The 17,875-nt window shown below is 37.2% G+C and overlaps 1 protein-coding gene across 7 annotated transcripts in view; it reads right to left on the bottom strand.

Annotated features, from left to right (window-relative positions):
• The window catches only part of pcdh11 (protocadherin 11), a 183,302-nt gene that overhangs the window by 120,210 nt on the left and 45,217 nt on the right, over nt 1–17,875 (bottom strand). Inside the window, exon 4 of one of the 7 annotated variants that reach the window (XM_023795034.2) lies at nt 386–624. The exons of 5 other annotated variants lie outside the window; for them this stretch is intronic. In XM_023795034.2, the coding sequence (XP_023650802.1) occupies nt 553–624 (72 nt within the window). In that variant the 3' untranslated portion in view covers nt 386–552. Of the gene's footprint in view, nt 1–385; nt 625–1,283; nt 2,190–17,875 lie in introns of those variants that run through there. One more of the 7 variants, XM_023795042.2, reaches the window with a different exon arrangement.

Consider the following 17,875-nt stretch of genomic DNA (forward strand, 5'->3'; position numbering starts at 1 on the left):
ACAAACAATTAATTGATTTTTGGAAACACAAAATATAACCTAATTTGTATGTTTATTAGGAAGGCATCCATTCATTTTCCATTCTTGCTTGTCCTGTGCAGGACTGTGGGTATCCAGAACCTATCCTGGAAGCAATAGATGCAAGGCAGGGATGAATACCCCAGGACCAGGCACCAGCCCATCGTAGGGCACACACACCAGTCACATACACATTCACACCTATGGAAAATTTAGCAACGGTTTTATCTACAGAGATTTTTGGAGGGGGGAACTCAGGAGCTGGATGAAGCCCCGTAACGACAGGGAGAGAAGATGGAAACCTCAAATATATAGAATGGGGGAGTTGACCATGGTCTCTGGAGGTGTACCGTCCTCATTAGGAAGAGTGTTAGCGAAAGATTGCCCTGTTAATATTTCCTTTAAATGTACATTGTAGCCAATGCAGTACAACCAAATGAATGCAGGAATCCATGCAAGCATAGTTACCATCATTACATATTTATGAAGGGCTTCATCTCTTTAGCAATATTTCTTGGCAAAGTTGTGAAGATACTACTTGGGAAGCAGTGGTTTGAGGTCAGTGTTTGGTGGGGAGGCAGTAATAGACTCCCTAGTTGAAATGATCTGGAAAAAACACAGATAATCAGTGTTTGCTGGAATTAAATGTCCTAATTATTCTTTCTTCACTACTATGCTGACTGACTTAATGGTCCCCTGTTGATTTAATGCAAAGACAAGCTCCAAAGCGGCATTTAGGAATTTGAGGTGTACCTGTTAAAATGACACGTTAAGGCCTAATTGTTCAAAAGACTAGTACACATTTTTCTTTTCCTATAGATAGGATTTTTGTGGTTCTTTCAAAACAGAAGAAGGGGGGGGATAAAGACACGTTCACACACAAGGCAGGTATGGGAACTACTGACTAGAGTCACAGATAGCCAGGTTTAAAGAACTGCACCGTGAACTTTGATATGGACTATCTTATATTACTCAGCGGAACAGAAGTACATGCACTGATCAGCTTAAAAATGTATTGAAGAATAAATATGAAGTGCATTAATCACAAGATATGAAGTAAAAAATAAACTCCCATTTTTTTTTTTATATAATTTCTAAATGAAATGCTAAACCATGAAAATAACATTGTGCATTCAAGCAACAATGTATATAATAGTATTCATGTAATATATAAAAAAGAATTTACATGTTTAATGAAAATTAACATTTCAGTTATGTTGAAACTAATGTTACCTGATCATTGAAAGAAAAGAAAGATTATTTAGACGTTTTAAATAGCATCATAACAGACAGCTGCATATATATACAAACTTAATTCTGAGTCATGTTGGTAATGTTAATATGATAGCATGTCATTCATATTCAAGTGATAGTCAATGGAACACAATCACTGCTCTTCATGTATAATGTATTTTAATGGAACTCACTTGGTTTTTAGCTCAATGGCATAAGGTTAACGATCCCAATATAAAGCAACAAAAGACCCAAAAGACCTATTTCAGTTCGAAATACTGCCTTCCCTCGACTCGACAGATGAGCAACAGCACAACAACTGAGACAATGAAAAAAGGCTCTATCCATGGTTTCATCATCAGAAAATGATAAATTGCTCTCCCTAAATTGTCATGAGCTGTCATGGTAAAAATCCTCACAATTCTAAACATCATCAGCAGAGAAACTCAGACCTCAACCTCTGGCCCTTTGCTCCATCTCTCATTTTCATTCTTAGTTTAGTGAACATTGTCTGAATAACAGCTGCTAATGTATTTTCCATGCATGCAGAATGCTGCACAAATACATGCCACACTTATGTTTAAATTCTGTCACATTCTCTTAGCACTTTGTTTTTTATTTTAATAAAATCATAAGTATCCACCTTGTGAAATCTTATGCCCATTGTCCTGAACATTTCTAATCCTGTGTTAGTCATCAAATAAAGAAAACAAGAAAAAGCATTTCCTGCCAGAAAGTCTGCTCTGTAACCCCAAACCATCTTAATGATAGTGACTTGAAGTCCTCCAAACTGCCATCCCATCGGGCTGTTCTATCCTAGCTAAAAGGTTTCCCTATACCAATGGATCAAAGTTCCTGGGTTTCCATCTTGACATCCTGCATAGGTCACCTGGCAATGTTCATCCCATTTTCTTCTGTTCCATTCATGTTGTCAGTGGCTGGCAAAGTTAATAAAAAGCAGAACTAAGGTTATGCATCACCATGGAAACCATGACTTGTGTTGTAGAATAGTGCTGAAGTGTGGGTAGTACTTTTTTTTCCATCCCCTTGGACATTTCCAATAACCACAGAGTGGCTAGGTAGTGTGTGTGTGTGTGTGTGTGTAGTAGTAGTAGTAGCTATGTTAATATGTGCATACGTGTGCATGTATATTTAAAGCAATATGTCCTGCTAAGAAGCAACTACTGTACTAAGAGATAATTGCTGCTTAAAACCCACTAAAAACAGAGCGAGTGTTTATGTTTGAACAAACAAAGGTTACAATGTTGACAGAAAAGTTCATGAGGAAAGTTTCTTTGCTTTGGGACACTTGCTCTTATGTTATGTTTGGCCATTTGTTTCATAAAATATTTCCTTATTTCTGTGTTTCAGGTATACGAGATGATTTTATCTTTAGTGCGCTACACCTAATATACAGCGGCAATTTGGTCACGTACTTTGGGTTTAGCCGTGAGAAGTTTTTAGGCTTTAATAAAAACAAAAAATAATGCAGATTTGAAAGTGAATAATAAATATTTGACCTGTTCTTTGATCGTGTTCATGATCTCCTGTCAATGATGTCCTTTGCTCACCAAGCATAAACTTTTCCATACACGTTATACTAAAATCAGAGTTTGCACTAAGAAACTGAGGCACTAACCAGACAAACCTGCATTATCATAAAACAAAATAATGAGTTATGTACTGAAGGCTATATTTCTAACGGAATAAGATATGAACAAAAAGCTAAATGTTTTGTAGGGGTGAACTTGACAAGAAATAAAAGTTGCCAAAAAATCACTTAGTTGACAACATCAGATTCCGGCCAGAGACAAGCTATAAGACGCACTTGTCTTCAGCAGAGCTTGAATCTGAGCCAGCCATTTTATCTGGCGCCGTCCATCTTCTACAGGCAATGCAATTAGTTACCACTAATACACAGAGATGCTCTTTGGAACGGTGAACTTGCTATTGCTAAGCATCCAAGCATAATAATCAATGACAGTACTCAAGTAGGGACTATGAAGAGCCTACATGTTTGAAATGGCTAAAGCATACAGATCAAAAAGAATATCTGGTACAGGTCAGGGTTTTCAAATGTATGCAATTTCTAATATTTTTTCACATTCAGTCAGGGAACTGCTGGTCCATCATTAATTAATTAGACAACTGCTGCTATAACATTAGACTCATGTTAATTGCAAAGACCTTTTGCCAAACAAGGGCTCGCAGTACTTTGCTGCTAGAAAATTTGCAGCAGTTTTTCTTTTCATTATTAGCATTAGTGAAATGAGCTGGATTGTAAAATGTAGTAAAGCACTTTGGCAGTAGATATAAATATGCACATACCTTAATGCAATATCTGTATATTATAGACACTGAAATAAAACGACGATTCAATGCATGTCATGAAGCATTACATTTTTTTTTTTTAATTCATAAAATGTAATGTCACAATAGTTACTAAAAATGTCATCTATGCAGGCACCCATCCAAAGAGGAAACAAAAGCCTACAGATTTAATTTGTATGACTGATTTTTTGTCTTGGGAGTTTCTAAAAAATATGATCACAAAGATTGATTCTTAAAAAAGATACCAGATGCATGGAAATGAAAGAGACATATACTTAATTGGTTGTAGACTCATTATACTGCAAAGCCAAAGCAGCAAGCATCAAATACCTAACCCTTGGAAACTGGTCATGAAAAAAAAGACTTTTCTTTCTAATTACCTTGAAATAATTAAGAGCATAGTTAAGTGCCATGACAACAATGCTGTCTGCAAGTGTACAATATGTTCAGGATGAAACCATGGTCACGTTAATCCCATTAATTTCACTCAAAGTTCACCAAGGTGTATTTTTTAAATCTTTTTTTTTCCCATAGTTTCACTTTTATAAAAACATTAGTGCTGTCAAACGACAAAATTTTTTAATCAGATTAATCACAGGGTTGCTGTGGATTAATTTTGATTAATCACGATTAAATATCATTCATTTTTAATCTATATTAATCGCATCTCATTTTGCATGAGTAAACAGACTCAAGAAAAAAGGGAATATACTGTATATGCACTTAACATGTTTATTGAACATCTTGAACACGAGTCGGATGCATTCCATCTGCCACAGAAGTGCAATACCATGGACCCATATCAAAAAGCAAGATTTTTTGCTTAGCCGGATAACTTGTTGGATTTAAGGTACCTCAGTTTAAATGGTCTTTATCTTCGTTCACTTACAATTAGCCCAAACTACCGTAAATCCGACAAATAATCCGACTAATCATGGAATCCAATTCTAGCCCGGTTAATTGCCATTGTTGGCAATATCAGTTGATAACACATTACACGCTGTGCTTTACATATATAACTCCGTAGCAACACGTCCACAGATAAGTTGGACAGTATAGTGTGTGTGACCGATTTAATGAGCCACAAATGAGAAGTAGTGCTCAAACAGTATAAAACTACAACTTTCCCTTCTGTTGATAAAAGGCGCAGCCATCTTGGATTCTGAACTCAGGATCCTCTGTGCTGCTCCGAGATATTTGTCGGATCTCCGAGAAATGGGAGCGCGCATGCCGTCACTTCCGGCTTCAAAACTCGGAATCCGACTCGGAATACGAGTTCCCAGGGCAAATGGAACGCACCAAAACTGCCTGAAATGGGTTGACAGAGACATTTCAGGGATTTTGAGTCATTCTGTGCTGCAGATGGGTTAATTTCGTTAAAAATTTTAATCAGATTAATCATGATGATGGATTAATCCGCGTTAACCCGTTAATTTTGACAGCCTTAACAAACAAAAAAAAATGTAAAAACCCCAATACTGTGTAATAGTCTAATAATTTCAGAGCACAGTCTATCCACATCTATCCACCATGCTAACTTCCCCGGGGGGCCCAGGCTGACAGGGGTAGGGAGCCCCCTAAGTGGGCCACTTGAGCAATATTTTTGGAACCAAAAGATAAACATGAAGGATGTAAAAATGATAGAACATCAATAATGTTGTAATCAAAGCCAGCAGTGAAACTTCAGGGTGGGGGCAAGAGTGCCATCAGTAAAATTCAGGAATCAGGGGGAGGGGGGGGGGGGTCACGCCATTCGATCGATCTGCCAAATTTAATAAGTTTCACTGTTCCCTCTTTTGCCGTGGCCCTAGGCTGTAGCCTAGGATAGCCTCTGCATCACTCTGTCCTCAGGCTATGGTTAGTCTAGAATTTTTGATACATTTGTTTAATTGTGTTCTCTCCACGTCCGTTTATAATTTGTCTACCACTCTAGCGGGATAGTATCTAAGACAAGGGATATGTAAACTTTGTGCTGTTTTGTCCTTCTGTTAGGCTACTTTGTGCCAGTTTGCAGTGAAACAACAAGCCGACCACAAGACTCCAGCGTGAACAGAAAGCTAGGCAGTACAAAGTCAAAGTAGCAATAGTCCATTACAGCTGAGAGGGGGGAAACTTTGTCTATCCTGAAAACTGTCTCTGAAAATGCAAATAACAGACATGTTGTTATGATTCAAATGATCATATTATGTTAAATCCATAAATCTAACTTCTGGAAATTCTGTCTTCATTGGGCCCCTAGTTTTTGAGAGTCTGTCTATACATGCCTTGCGGTAAATCCACCCCTGATTATCATGCTAATTGATTATAAAAGAGGACAATGGCAAAAGCAATGGCTTGTAAATGGCTAGCTGGCCAATTCAATGGTAATTCATATATTTGTTCAAATCCACCCATCCATCCATCCATATTCTGCGTCACTCCGCCAGCATAGGGTCAGAGTAAACATATAGCTTATCCCAAAGTGCAAGGACATGTGACACTCTGGATAGAATGTCACGCAATTACAAGGTACACAATCGCAAACTATAGACAATGTAGAAAAAAAAATCTGAATCATCTAAACATTTATTTTCAGCTTGTAGTGAAACCAGTAAATGAATAAAATGCAATATAATTTTGAATAGAGAAGACTAAATAGATCAGAATTTAAAAAAAATGCTTTACTGCTAGTTTTATAGTACTAATAACTGATATAGAAAAGCTTTACTCATTGTATGTCTTTCTTTAAATTCATGTTATTTTCCACGCTACCCCCCCCCCCCCCCCCCCCCCGCACACACCTGAACTGGCAACATCAGATATTCGGCTCAGTTTAAGCTACTAATTCTTGTTTAAAAACAACATACAGTAACAATTACGGCAGGCACATATCATCCACATTTAAAGGAGAATGATAATCTTCATTTTAAATGTATTCCTTTTATTAAATAAGGTATCAAGGAAAAGACTGCAGTGAAGCAAAACAAGGTGATGAGGAAACCAGACACCAGGAACAAAGTAAACTAGAATGAAAATTTCATATTTGTTCTCTCTACCCCCCCTAGGCAACTTCAGGATATAAAAAATTATTCTTGTCGCATAATATTTTTTTTGCCATGCATGCTATGCCTCTTTACACAGTTGATAAATTAGATATTCATGGATGAATGAAAAGCATTTTCTGTTCTGAACAGCCTATAGATTCTGTTCTGCAGTACATACATTTTTTTCAATTTCTCTCCCATTTATAATGCCCTTTTAAGACCTCTAACAGATGGATTAGACAGACAGATAGATAGATAGATAGATAGATAGATAGATAGATAGATAGATAGATAGATAGATAGATAAACATATATTTGGCCACAGACGTTCTGCATCAGATAATTTGAATAATTGTTGGGTTACCACCTGACTGATTATGTTTACGCCTTTGTCTTTCTCTTTGTTGAAGAAAGGCAGCAATTTCAAATCATTTTACATGTAGATCAATAACTGTAATTGATTCTTTATTCAAGCCAAAATCATTTCCAGAGAACAATCTTCAGGGGAGTGAAAGAGTAAGTTGAGGAATCAAAAGAAGCTTTTATCTACGGACTGCACAATTTGCTTCACTGTAACTAGGAGACGTGCAATCTATCTGTCTTTTACCTTTTAGCACAGATGACTGGTAATTGCCAAAGGACAATATTTGAGCATGTGCATCATTTATTAAAAATAACTTCCGTAACAACTTAATATCCTATCGTTTCCAGGGGGGGGAAAAATCAATAAATTAAAGGTTTTATTTCATGACATTTTTTCTGATTAAGAATCAGGACTCTGGCTTTGTGAGCTGGACTGTTTCCTTGCATTCCCTGGCTTGAGGGTGAATGTCATCTCCACTCTTTTTGTGTGAGAGGAGTTTGTACATTCTCACTGTGTTTATGCTGGTTTCCTCTTGGAGTCCAACCATAAGCAGTTTATTGATGTCTCTGAATTACCCATATTATAAACTTGTGAGTAGGCCCTGCATTGACCGGGAGAAGTGATCAGATGTAGATGGTGGGGGTGCTGTTGTGAGGGAGGGGGCTTGAATATCTTAATATTTGTGCATTTCATATTCAGTCACAAAGTGTAACAACTATATTGCCATGCTAATATTTTAGATAGGTATGGTATTGCCATATGGACAAGTCAATGAACCCCATTTTGGAAAATCAGTTGACGTGGTTTATCTTATACTGACATGCAGCACCACTCTGACGTCCTCGGAGATTTGTATACTTCAGACAGTCATATTCTGCATTGCTCCCCGGACAAAATGCCAAACAATTCTTGCCATATTAAGATGTAAAATATTGTAATTTAAGTGTATGTAATCTATGTTGGAGTATATAAGTATATCAATTTTAAATTAACATGCACGTTAAAATATGTTCTCTAATATTCAACTGTATTCAATATTTTGGAATTCACATCTTGACTTGAATATTTCAATAGGTAGAAGGTTCTTGGTTTTATTTTAAAAAACCAAACAAGAGTGCAGTACATCCCATACCCAAAGTACAGTTGTTACCATAAACACAGTGCAGGCCACTTGGGAGACTGGAACGATGCATTTTTGCTTATATATACTTTCCTAGAGAGCAGCGAAGCTTGTACAATTCAGGATGAACAAAACCAGTCCAGGCTGTGCGACTGAATCTGCAAAAGCAGTTGTCGGTTAGTCAGTGCTGCCTGAGGCTTCACTGGTCTGCCAACACTCTCTGTCTCACATGCATATGTATGTATGTGTGTCTGTGTGTGTGTGTCTGTAACACTAACTATTATTAAAATGCTTATGTATGCTTGTTATGAATGACTGCTAACAAACAAATCACTAGATTGCAAGCTATCCTATGTTACTGCAGCATGCTTCCTGCCTGGGACATTAGGTTCACCTGTTTTCTGAAATAACCTTGTCAGTAGGTGCCTGCCCTTTTGTAACTTCCCCTCTCGCTCCCCACTCTCCTTGTGATCCCGATTTTAGTTTCAATTTCATTTCGGATTCAGAAATATCTATACATCAGCGATACATACGATAGATTTGGGCACCGGAGGATCAAACCACTTTTACTTTTGAGGCGGAAGAGGGGGACAAGGCATGGGGGCGACATTAAGCCGGCAGATAAAGTAAACAAGAGACAGATAAGCATAACTTATCATATTTTTTTCTACAATAGCAGAAAGTATTACATTTAGAAACCAAAATGAAATTATTTCTAAAGCTTTTTTGAGGGCCCCTCATCCAGGCAGGGCCACCATTACTCACAGTCCGACGCCCCCGTTTAACAGTTAGCCTGAACAATAACACAAGTCTGCTTATTATCAATTTATGAGCCAACAGTACTGTACTGTACACTTTGCCTGTCAAATTACTTTTGTCATTTCTTGTCAAAACCTTTTTATATAATATTCAAACCATCTAAATTATGCCCCTGAATGTTGAAAGTTACTAGGCTACCATACGCACTGGGACCACTATGTTTTGGACTCTCTGTTAAAAATGCAAAATTAATGGCACTGAAAAGTTTACAAGTTACTGAGAGAAATGTGAGATTCTACAGTCACAAAGACAGCTGACACGTGAGAGACTGGTTGCCAAGACAAAGGTGCGTGGCATACCCAATCCAATACAGTATGCACTTACGCTAACAAATTCTATGTATTATTAATATTTTATATACTATATGATTTTATTTGATTCAAATAATTTCCGATGTTGTTTTTGGCGTGCGCATCTTCTACGAGTTTCTGCAATCTTTCGGAAAGCTCTAAAAATATACTAAAAAGTCTGATTATAATTGAAAATAAATGTATTTATGCTGAAACATGGACTGACAGCTGTCTCATATAAAAGACTGAATATGAAATGTTTCAAAGCATGTTTACTTAATGTTAGGCCATACGTTGAGTTCTGCAGGGAAGAAATTAGAAAATTTTCTGCATCATTTTTTAAAAGGCAGTAATTTCGATTACAAACAAGTGCGGATTCATGAATTAGCACTATTAAATCAGTTGTATGTACATAGCAACTGTGTTTCTACCAAGTTATAAACTGTTTATACATATAATTAAGTAGCTTGGTAATCAAATGCATTAATATACTGTATAACATCTGTCTTTCTGATGACATACAGTACAGAGGAGTAAGGTTTATTCCCTGCATTCATTGTGTTGTTCAAATCTTATAACCTAATAAAATATTCATCATTTTTAAGACAGACATCCAAATCCATTTAAAACAAAATTAGAACCAAGTTGATAAAACAAATTCTTTCTTTCTTCTAAACCGGAATAGTGACTTTCTCCTCTCTGACCGTTTCTTAATTACTGAGACATCATAAATAAATGTTTGATGGCCACATCAATCCTTGAGTTTATGAAGACTGACAGTAAGATCTAGTCAAATTAAATTATTCTTTCTGTAATATTTTGCCATCATAATCTTGCTTTGTGCCCAAAGAATTGTACCATAAAACAAAAGCATACACACACACACACACACACACTCACACAAACTCACTTACACATGCACTTCTCTATCTGAAAAATTGTCACAAGCTTTTGCTTAAACATCCATTGCCTCAAGCATGTGTTAATGAATTTAGCACTTTTGACATTTGAAAGAAGGATGAAGAAAAAATACTTTAGTAATGTATTTATTCGGTTGCTCCAACTTAACTGTCTTTCTGACTAGCCAACAGGCCTGTGCAGAGGGGGCTCCTGGGGGTGTTTCAGCCCCTTTCGCTTTTCCCACGGGGAACCCCCACAACCGGCAAAATGTACCAGTCGGCCATGCCCCCTGTTTCAGCATCTGCCCCTCAAAAATCTGTGTATGTCACTTCCAGTTAAGGTTAAGTTGGAAGGCTCCCAATACTAAATGTACAAAATGGATGGATAGATAGATAGATAGATAGATAGATAGATAGATAGATAGATAGATAGAAAATAATGATACTACTACTACTATTACTACTACTACTACTACTACTAATAATAATAATAATAATAATAATAATAACAAATCTGCACCTCCCTTCCTAGGGTGTTTCGTGAGAATGATAACATACCGACCATGAGAATACAGTGTATTAGATCTCCCGTTTATGTATTGTATTCCATAGCAGGCCCTTCTCTGATGAGCACGAGAGACAAATCTCTAAAGTTTCTGAGTACTGGTGTGGATTTTAATGGTGCTCATCATATAAGTACAGTATAGTTCTAAACTCCAATAAAGGAACAACAGCCTTTGTACATCTTTAAAAAAGAAAGTTCCATCAGCTTCTACTAATTGGCATTAAGCAGACATAGTGCTGTCTCCTCAGAATACCCGGAATTTTAATATTCCTTAAAAAATACATTTCTTACTATGTATATAATGTTAAGGAAGATTCAAGGTTGTTAACTGCCAGTCCTGACAGATGGAGAAATCTTAGATTGTGACACATGAAAGTACAGTGACTGCAATATATGTGCTTAATGGCCTGTAATTTAAAAATCCTATAATTCTGAGATTTCAGAAAATATATTAGCGCTTAGTCATGCAATGTGCTTGCAAATATTTCTCATGTAAACTTAAGATTACCAGCCTAGGAGCAGCATGTAAACCATGTGCTCTACACACTTAAAATATATTTAGCATCCATCCATCCATTCCCTAGTTGCTTATCTTGGTCAGTGTCACAAGGAGCCTGGGGTCTATCCCTTGATAACATACCAGTCTATCACTAAAGAACATTCACACACAATCATACTCGGTATAATCGGTAATTTAAGACACCAGTAAGCCTAACTGCATGTATTACAACTGTAATTGGAAATCTACAGTAAGCAACACAGGGAGAATTAATATTTAATCCACTATATGGACAAAATTATTGGGACACACCTCTTAATAATTGAATTCAGATGTTTCATTCATACCAATTGCCATAGGTGCATAAAATCAAACACCTAGCCATGCAATCAGGTTTCCAAACATTTGTGAATTGGTTCATTCTGAAGAGCTCAGTGAATGCATGTGTGGTGCTGTCATAGGATGCCACCTTCACAATAAGTCAATTTGTCACATTTCTTCCTTGCTGGATATTGCATGCTCAACTGTATGTGCCATTGTTGCAAAGTGAACATGTTTAAGAACAACAAAAACTCCGCCATGAAGCTGCAGACCACGTGAAGTAGCAGAGTGGGGTCGCCGAGTCCTGAGGCACATAGTGTGCAAAAGTCGTCAACGCTCTGTTAACTCATTAACTGCAGAGTTTCAAACTTCCTCTGGCATTCACCCCAGCACAAAATTGTGCACCGAGAGCTTCATGGAATGGGCTTCCATGGCCGAGCGGCTGCATGCAAGCCTCACATCACCAAGCGCAATGCCAAGCGCTGGATGGAGTGGTGTAAAGCACGCCACCACTGGACTCTGGAGCAATGGAAACCTGTTCTGTGGAGTGACAAATCGTGCTTCTCTGTCTGGGAGTCTGATGGACAAGTCTAGGTTTGGTGGATACCAGGAGAACATTACCTGACTGACTGCATTGTCCCACTGTAAAGTTTGGTGGAGGAGGGATAATGGTATGGGGTTGTTTTTCAGGGGTTGGGCTGGGCCTCTTAGTTCCAGTGAAGGGAACTCTTAATGTTTCGGCATACCAAGACATGCTGGACAATTCTCTGCTTCCATCTTTGTGGGAACAGTTTGGGGAAGGCCCTTTTCTGTTCCAGCATGACTGTGCCGCAGTGCACAAAGCAAGGTCCATAAAGACATGGTTGGCTGAGTTTAGTGTGGAGCAACTTGACTGGATACCAAAGCCCTGATCACAACCCCCTCAAAAACCTTTGGGATGAACTAGAACGGAGATTGTGAGCCAGGCCTTCACGTCCAACACCAGCGCCTGACCTCACAAATGGTCTTCTGGATGAATAGCCAAGAATTCCCACAGACACTCTCCAAAATCTTGTGGAAAGCCTTCCCAGAAGAGACAGCTATTATACTGTAGCTGCAAAGGGGGAACCAACTCCATACTGATGCCTATGGATTTAGAATGAGATGTCATGAAAATTCCTGCAGGTGTAATGGCCAATACTTTTGTCCACATAGTGTAAGCCCTATGTTTTATACAGTGAAAAATCAAATCATTGCAGTGCTTCATAAACAGATTTTATACTGACATTCAGTACTGTTTCTATGTACAGGTACAGTATAAGGCCATAATATAGACATCATGTGGATCTGCTCAATAAACAGGCCGTGTCTAAAAACTGTTGCCAATATTGCATTACTTTCATTGGTAACACTTCTCTTGACAGGGAACAAATAATATAGTATTATGTTATTACTTAGGTATTAATTATACACAAGTCGTGATGCCTGTTTCAGCTCAAGCAGTTACTGTATTTCTTACTAAATCTGTTAATTCTGTAAACCTTTGTGAACTACTGAAGGAGCTATTAAGGAACCAGTGATCGAACAAGTACAGTAATGAATAACACAAGTGAAATACTGATCTTATGTTTGTTCACCATTAATGATTTGTGATGCATCTTTTATCTCAAGTAGTGACTATATTTGCTCATGATTTGTACTTCACTAGTAACTGAGTTATTACTAAGTATCTGTACCCCATCAAGTAGTCATCTACATAACTATAAAAAATTGTCATTATATTTTTAGGTATTAGGATTAAAATGTATTACATGCCTCCTTGCAAATAAAGAAGCATGTTTTCCGAATCTGTAATGAGTAGAAGTTCTGCCCTGAAAACCATCATGGTCCAAAGGAAGTTTGATGTCACATTAGCACACGGAACATGTGCTCCTAATTACAAAGGCATTTAACTTTCAAGTCTTTATAATTAAATATTAATTGCATAACTTATAGGTTCAGATGTGAAATTAACTATAGAGCACAGACTGACATTCTAACAAACGCACTTTTCGAGACCTTTACAGTATCGTGTTGCAGCAATATATTTCAGCGAAATGTTGCAGCTTTTTAGTCTATGCCTCAGTCACATGTCACTGTTGACCTTCACTAATCAACAACAACGAATATGGGTTTTGGTCTTAATGGGGAGCCATGACATCAGATTGCAGAATGTGCCACAGGAGGCTGAGTTGTCTCCTGTATTGTCACCAGAGATCAAAAAGGGCAGAATAATATGAGTTTTTAGATGGAATCCCAGTCATCAGTCACCAGGGTCAGTAGATGCAGGACAGAGAAATGTCACTGATGCTGTGTATCATTTTCAGTAGGGCTTTAGGAGGTCAGCCTGAACACAGGCGAAGTCCTGAGCCAATGACTTACGCTGAACATTGATAAGACCTTAGCAAGCAGTTTGTTGACTAACCACAGACAACCTGTCTTATGAACAACATAAATAGTTCCTGATGGTATTCAGTGATGACTAAGTTGCAGTGGGGAAGCAAGCCTTCCTCTCTATAGCTCTGCCTGTTAATATACAGTAGTTTTTTTCTCCAAAATTTAAGTCTTACTAGTTGCAACAGTTATGAGTTATTAACAAAGGATTATTTATATTGTATTTACTCTCTTGTGCTGATTGGAAGGGTGCAGATGTAAAAAAGCATAATCATATGTAATAAATTGCAACATCTGAAATCATCATGAGCATCATATATTTATTCATATTTACTCATTGTTGCTAAAATTTTACAAAATGCCCTTTGCTATGGATTGCAGGACCAATTAAGGTGATACATATCTTAATAACGTCTGACTGGACACATATTTGTATTCATAGAAGTCAGTGGCACAAAGAAAAGAAATGGACAGACATTCTCCACAGGAGAAGGAATCTCACCATCAAGGCTATAATTTTAGCCCATGACCTCTGCCCTACTACACTTTCCTTCTTTCACAGTGCAAATCTCAGTGCTGCTAAATGCAGTGTAATTGTCTGAAACTTTCCCTCCCTTTCGATCTCTTCCATCCTCTCAACTCAACTGAATATTTAAACTCAACACAATCTGTCTGGTAGCTTCAACAATTCAACACTCAGAATGGCAGTCTTGCTCCATTTAACTATTTAATGTCTTGTGAGATGTAGCAGAATAAAAACTAAACTTCTAAAATGTTTTACTCAAATAAAAGTTAGTTACCCAGTTTTTGTTTCTTATCTTCTATTGTCTATTGTAATTATTTCATTATAAATTCCTTTGTATTACTTGACCTGCCATGAAAATTTGATTAGTCATACAACATTGTAGATTTTGGTATCTGTCGTTTAGTAGATAACTCAATTACTGTGTTCTTATCTGTCTAGCACTCCTATAATATATTGACAGTGCTGGGGAGATTAAATTACAGTTACTAATAAAAACATTGATGATTACAAAGGGGTTACATCTGAATATATTGTTTTTGGTTAAAAAAGGCTTATATGTGGATATAACATTCATTTTGCTGCTTTGCATTTGCATTGTACTATGCTAAAATACCTTTTTGGTGCATATTTCCAGACAACACAGGTCAGCAAGCCAGTGAGCCTTTTCAGCTGTATTGCACAGTTTACAACATTTGTTAGAAAAGTAAAATACTAGTTAAATATTATAAGTTACATTACTTTGATGAAGTAATCAAAGTAGTTCCATTACTTATTGCATTTTTAACAGGGTAACTAGTAATCTGTAACCTATTATTTTTCAAAAGTAACTTTCCCATCACTGTAGACTGACATCCTTGTTTTGACTTCTTACATGAAAGGTTGGACTCTAATTATTAGTGAACAGTCTGCAAAATTGGGGCCTTTCTGATACTTGTGTAAAGGGATTAAGTCCATTTATTCAAATCTTATCTAAGAACAAGTATGCTTTAAATCTTTTACCAGCAAATGATAATTATCACTCATTATGACTGTCATTGCAACCACATCTGTAAATGCATGCAAATAATTATAGATGTCATTCTAATCATTTTTCTGTAATTGCATTATTAACCTTTTGCTTTAGTATTATATTATTACTAATCTTTCATCTTACTCTTATTTCAAGGATGAATCATATTTATTTCCATTTAAAAGAGAGACAGTTCACCTGGAGTGCATTTATCTCACTTTGTCGTCAACAATCATTTTAAACTAGAACAAAGAAAAGCACCATCATCTATAACAAAAGATTTGCTTGACTGATGACTGAAATTCTAAGGCACTCCTACAACCCAATCATAAATACAAACTCACACCTAGACATCCCACTAGACAAATCAGGTGTTGCATATGCACAAGGGTAACCATTGAATTGAAGTACTGAATGTCAGTAACCATTTTGGAACACAGGGTACTTGTGTAGTACCTGGTCGCAATGAGGCTGGACTCCCAGGATCCACAGAACACAAGACAGGGGACAATGAATGAGACACTAGCCCATCCTTGGCCACACGCTAACATAAAGCGTCAGACAGCAATTTATATACACCGGTTTGCTTAGCTGAATATTATTTGACCAGCAACCAGAACTACCCATATACTGTATATCGGGCCTGGAATCAAAGACCAACCATGGAAACATGATGCTACCATGCTAAACGAACCAACATGCTGCTAAGTTAACACTGTCATGGTGCTCAGAAGATGGATGGATGAATGGATGAAAGTTTGCTAAAATATTTAATAAAACAAGAAGGATAAAATGACATTAAAAAGTGCTTATATTACTTTTTAGCATATTAAATGGACATACAGTTGCAGAGTGTTTCTCTTAATCTTTTTATCTTATCACCTTGATCATGATTATATCTTTTGTTCTCGTCAAGCTGGTTAAAATAGCTTCTTTGCTCAATGGATTTACATTCATTTGCAGTTTATTTATAGCTGAGATCGCAGCAGAGCCATACACATGAAGTGATAATGTGAGGATGATTTGTAGGATAGACTTGGAGTGACCACCTGCAATCAGTCTGCAGTCGACTGCATAGCTTTGCACGCTGCGGCTTTTCACTAAAACATTTTTAGGTTGATCATGAGTCTCAAACTGGTAATGCTGGTTGCTTCCTTTCCTTTATTACCACAGAAATTTAGAAGAGAAGACAAAAGATGAACTTGTGAAATCTCTATAACACGTAGACGGCATTTTGTGGGAGAGACTGAGTGCGCAGACTTAATATCAAACATTGCCCCAAATTTACCACTAAGTTATCCTTTACAAATAATCTGTAATAATGTAATATACGGAATAGCAGAAGTTGTATTACCATCAACCTAGTAACAAGAAATGGTTTTGAGTATTTTTTGTTGTAAGATGCAAAAAAAAAAAAAAACACTTAGCATTGAGGCTCATCCATCCATTAAATTTTAATAACCGCTTCTCTAATTAGGTTTGTAATTATCAAGCCCATCCCTGAAATCATAGTGCACTAGTCCATCATAAAGCAGTCACACACACACACACACACACACACACACGTCGTGTATACTGTACCTATCCTTATGGGGACCACTCATTCATTTCTATGGGAAAAATGCTAATGCTAACTATGACAACCGTAACCCCCACCCTGCACTAACCATAACCATAAGTAACCAAGCAAAATACAAGAGTTTTTGCGTTTTTCATTGCAGTCACAGATTTTTATGAAATTGAAAAAAAGGATATTTATCACGTTGTGGGGACATTGTGTACTCATAAGGTAAGGTATAGCCGCTCACACACACACACACACTTATATTCATATCTCTGTGGGGACATTCCTTTCTATGGGCAAACCCTTAATCCCGACAATGACAACCCTAACCCCTACCCAGCCCTAACCTTAACCATAAGTAAGCAAACAAAATAGAATACATATGCCATTTTTAGTTTTTGGATTGCAGTCATAGATTTTTATAAAATTAAGGTTTATTTTGTGGGTACCTGAAAATTGTCCCCACCAGCTAAAAAGTAACAAGTTTTAAAAGACTTTGGAGAGATTTGGTCTCTATAATGTAATACGTACGTGCCCACAGCGACATACACACAACCTTACATTCAAAACACACTTTACAGCCCCGATTTACCTGGATGTGGGAGGAAACCCACACAGGGAACACAAGCAGGCAACTGCAGGAAATTGAGCTATATTTGGACGAGGGCCATACCACTCATTTCAGTGTTTTACATGGCCGAACTAAAAACTGAGGTAAATGATGAATCAGGCGAACACTTAACATTTGGAAAAAGAAGGAGTCTGTCAGAGATGGCTGCACCAAAACAATCTCAGAGAAACACAACATCTGGATTTGGAAAATTGCTGGTCCCATGCGTACACAACACTGCTCTCTTCAAATGATTTAAAAGTCAGCACTCC

The sequence above is a fragment of the Paramormyrops kingsleyae genome, chromosome 10 (genome assembly GCF_048594095.1).
Source record: "Paramormyrops kingsleyae isolate MSU_618 chromosome 10, PKINGS_0.4, whole genome shotgun sequence".
Taxonomy (NCBI): Eukaryota; Metazoa; Chordata; class Actinopteri; order Osteoglossiformes; family Mormyridae; genus Paramormyrops; species Paramormyrops kingsleyae.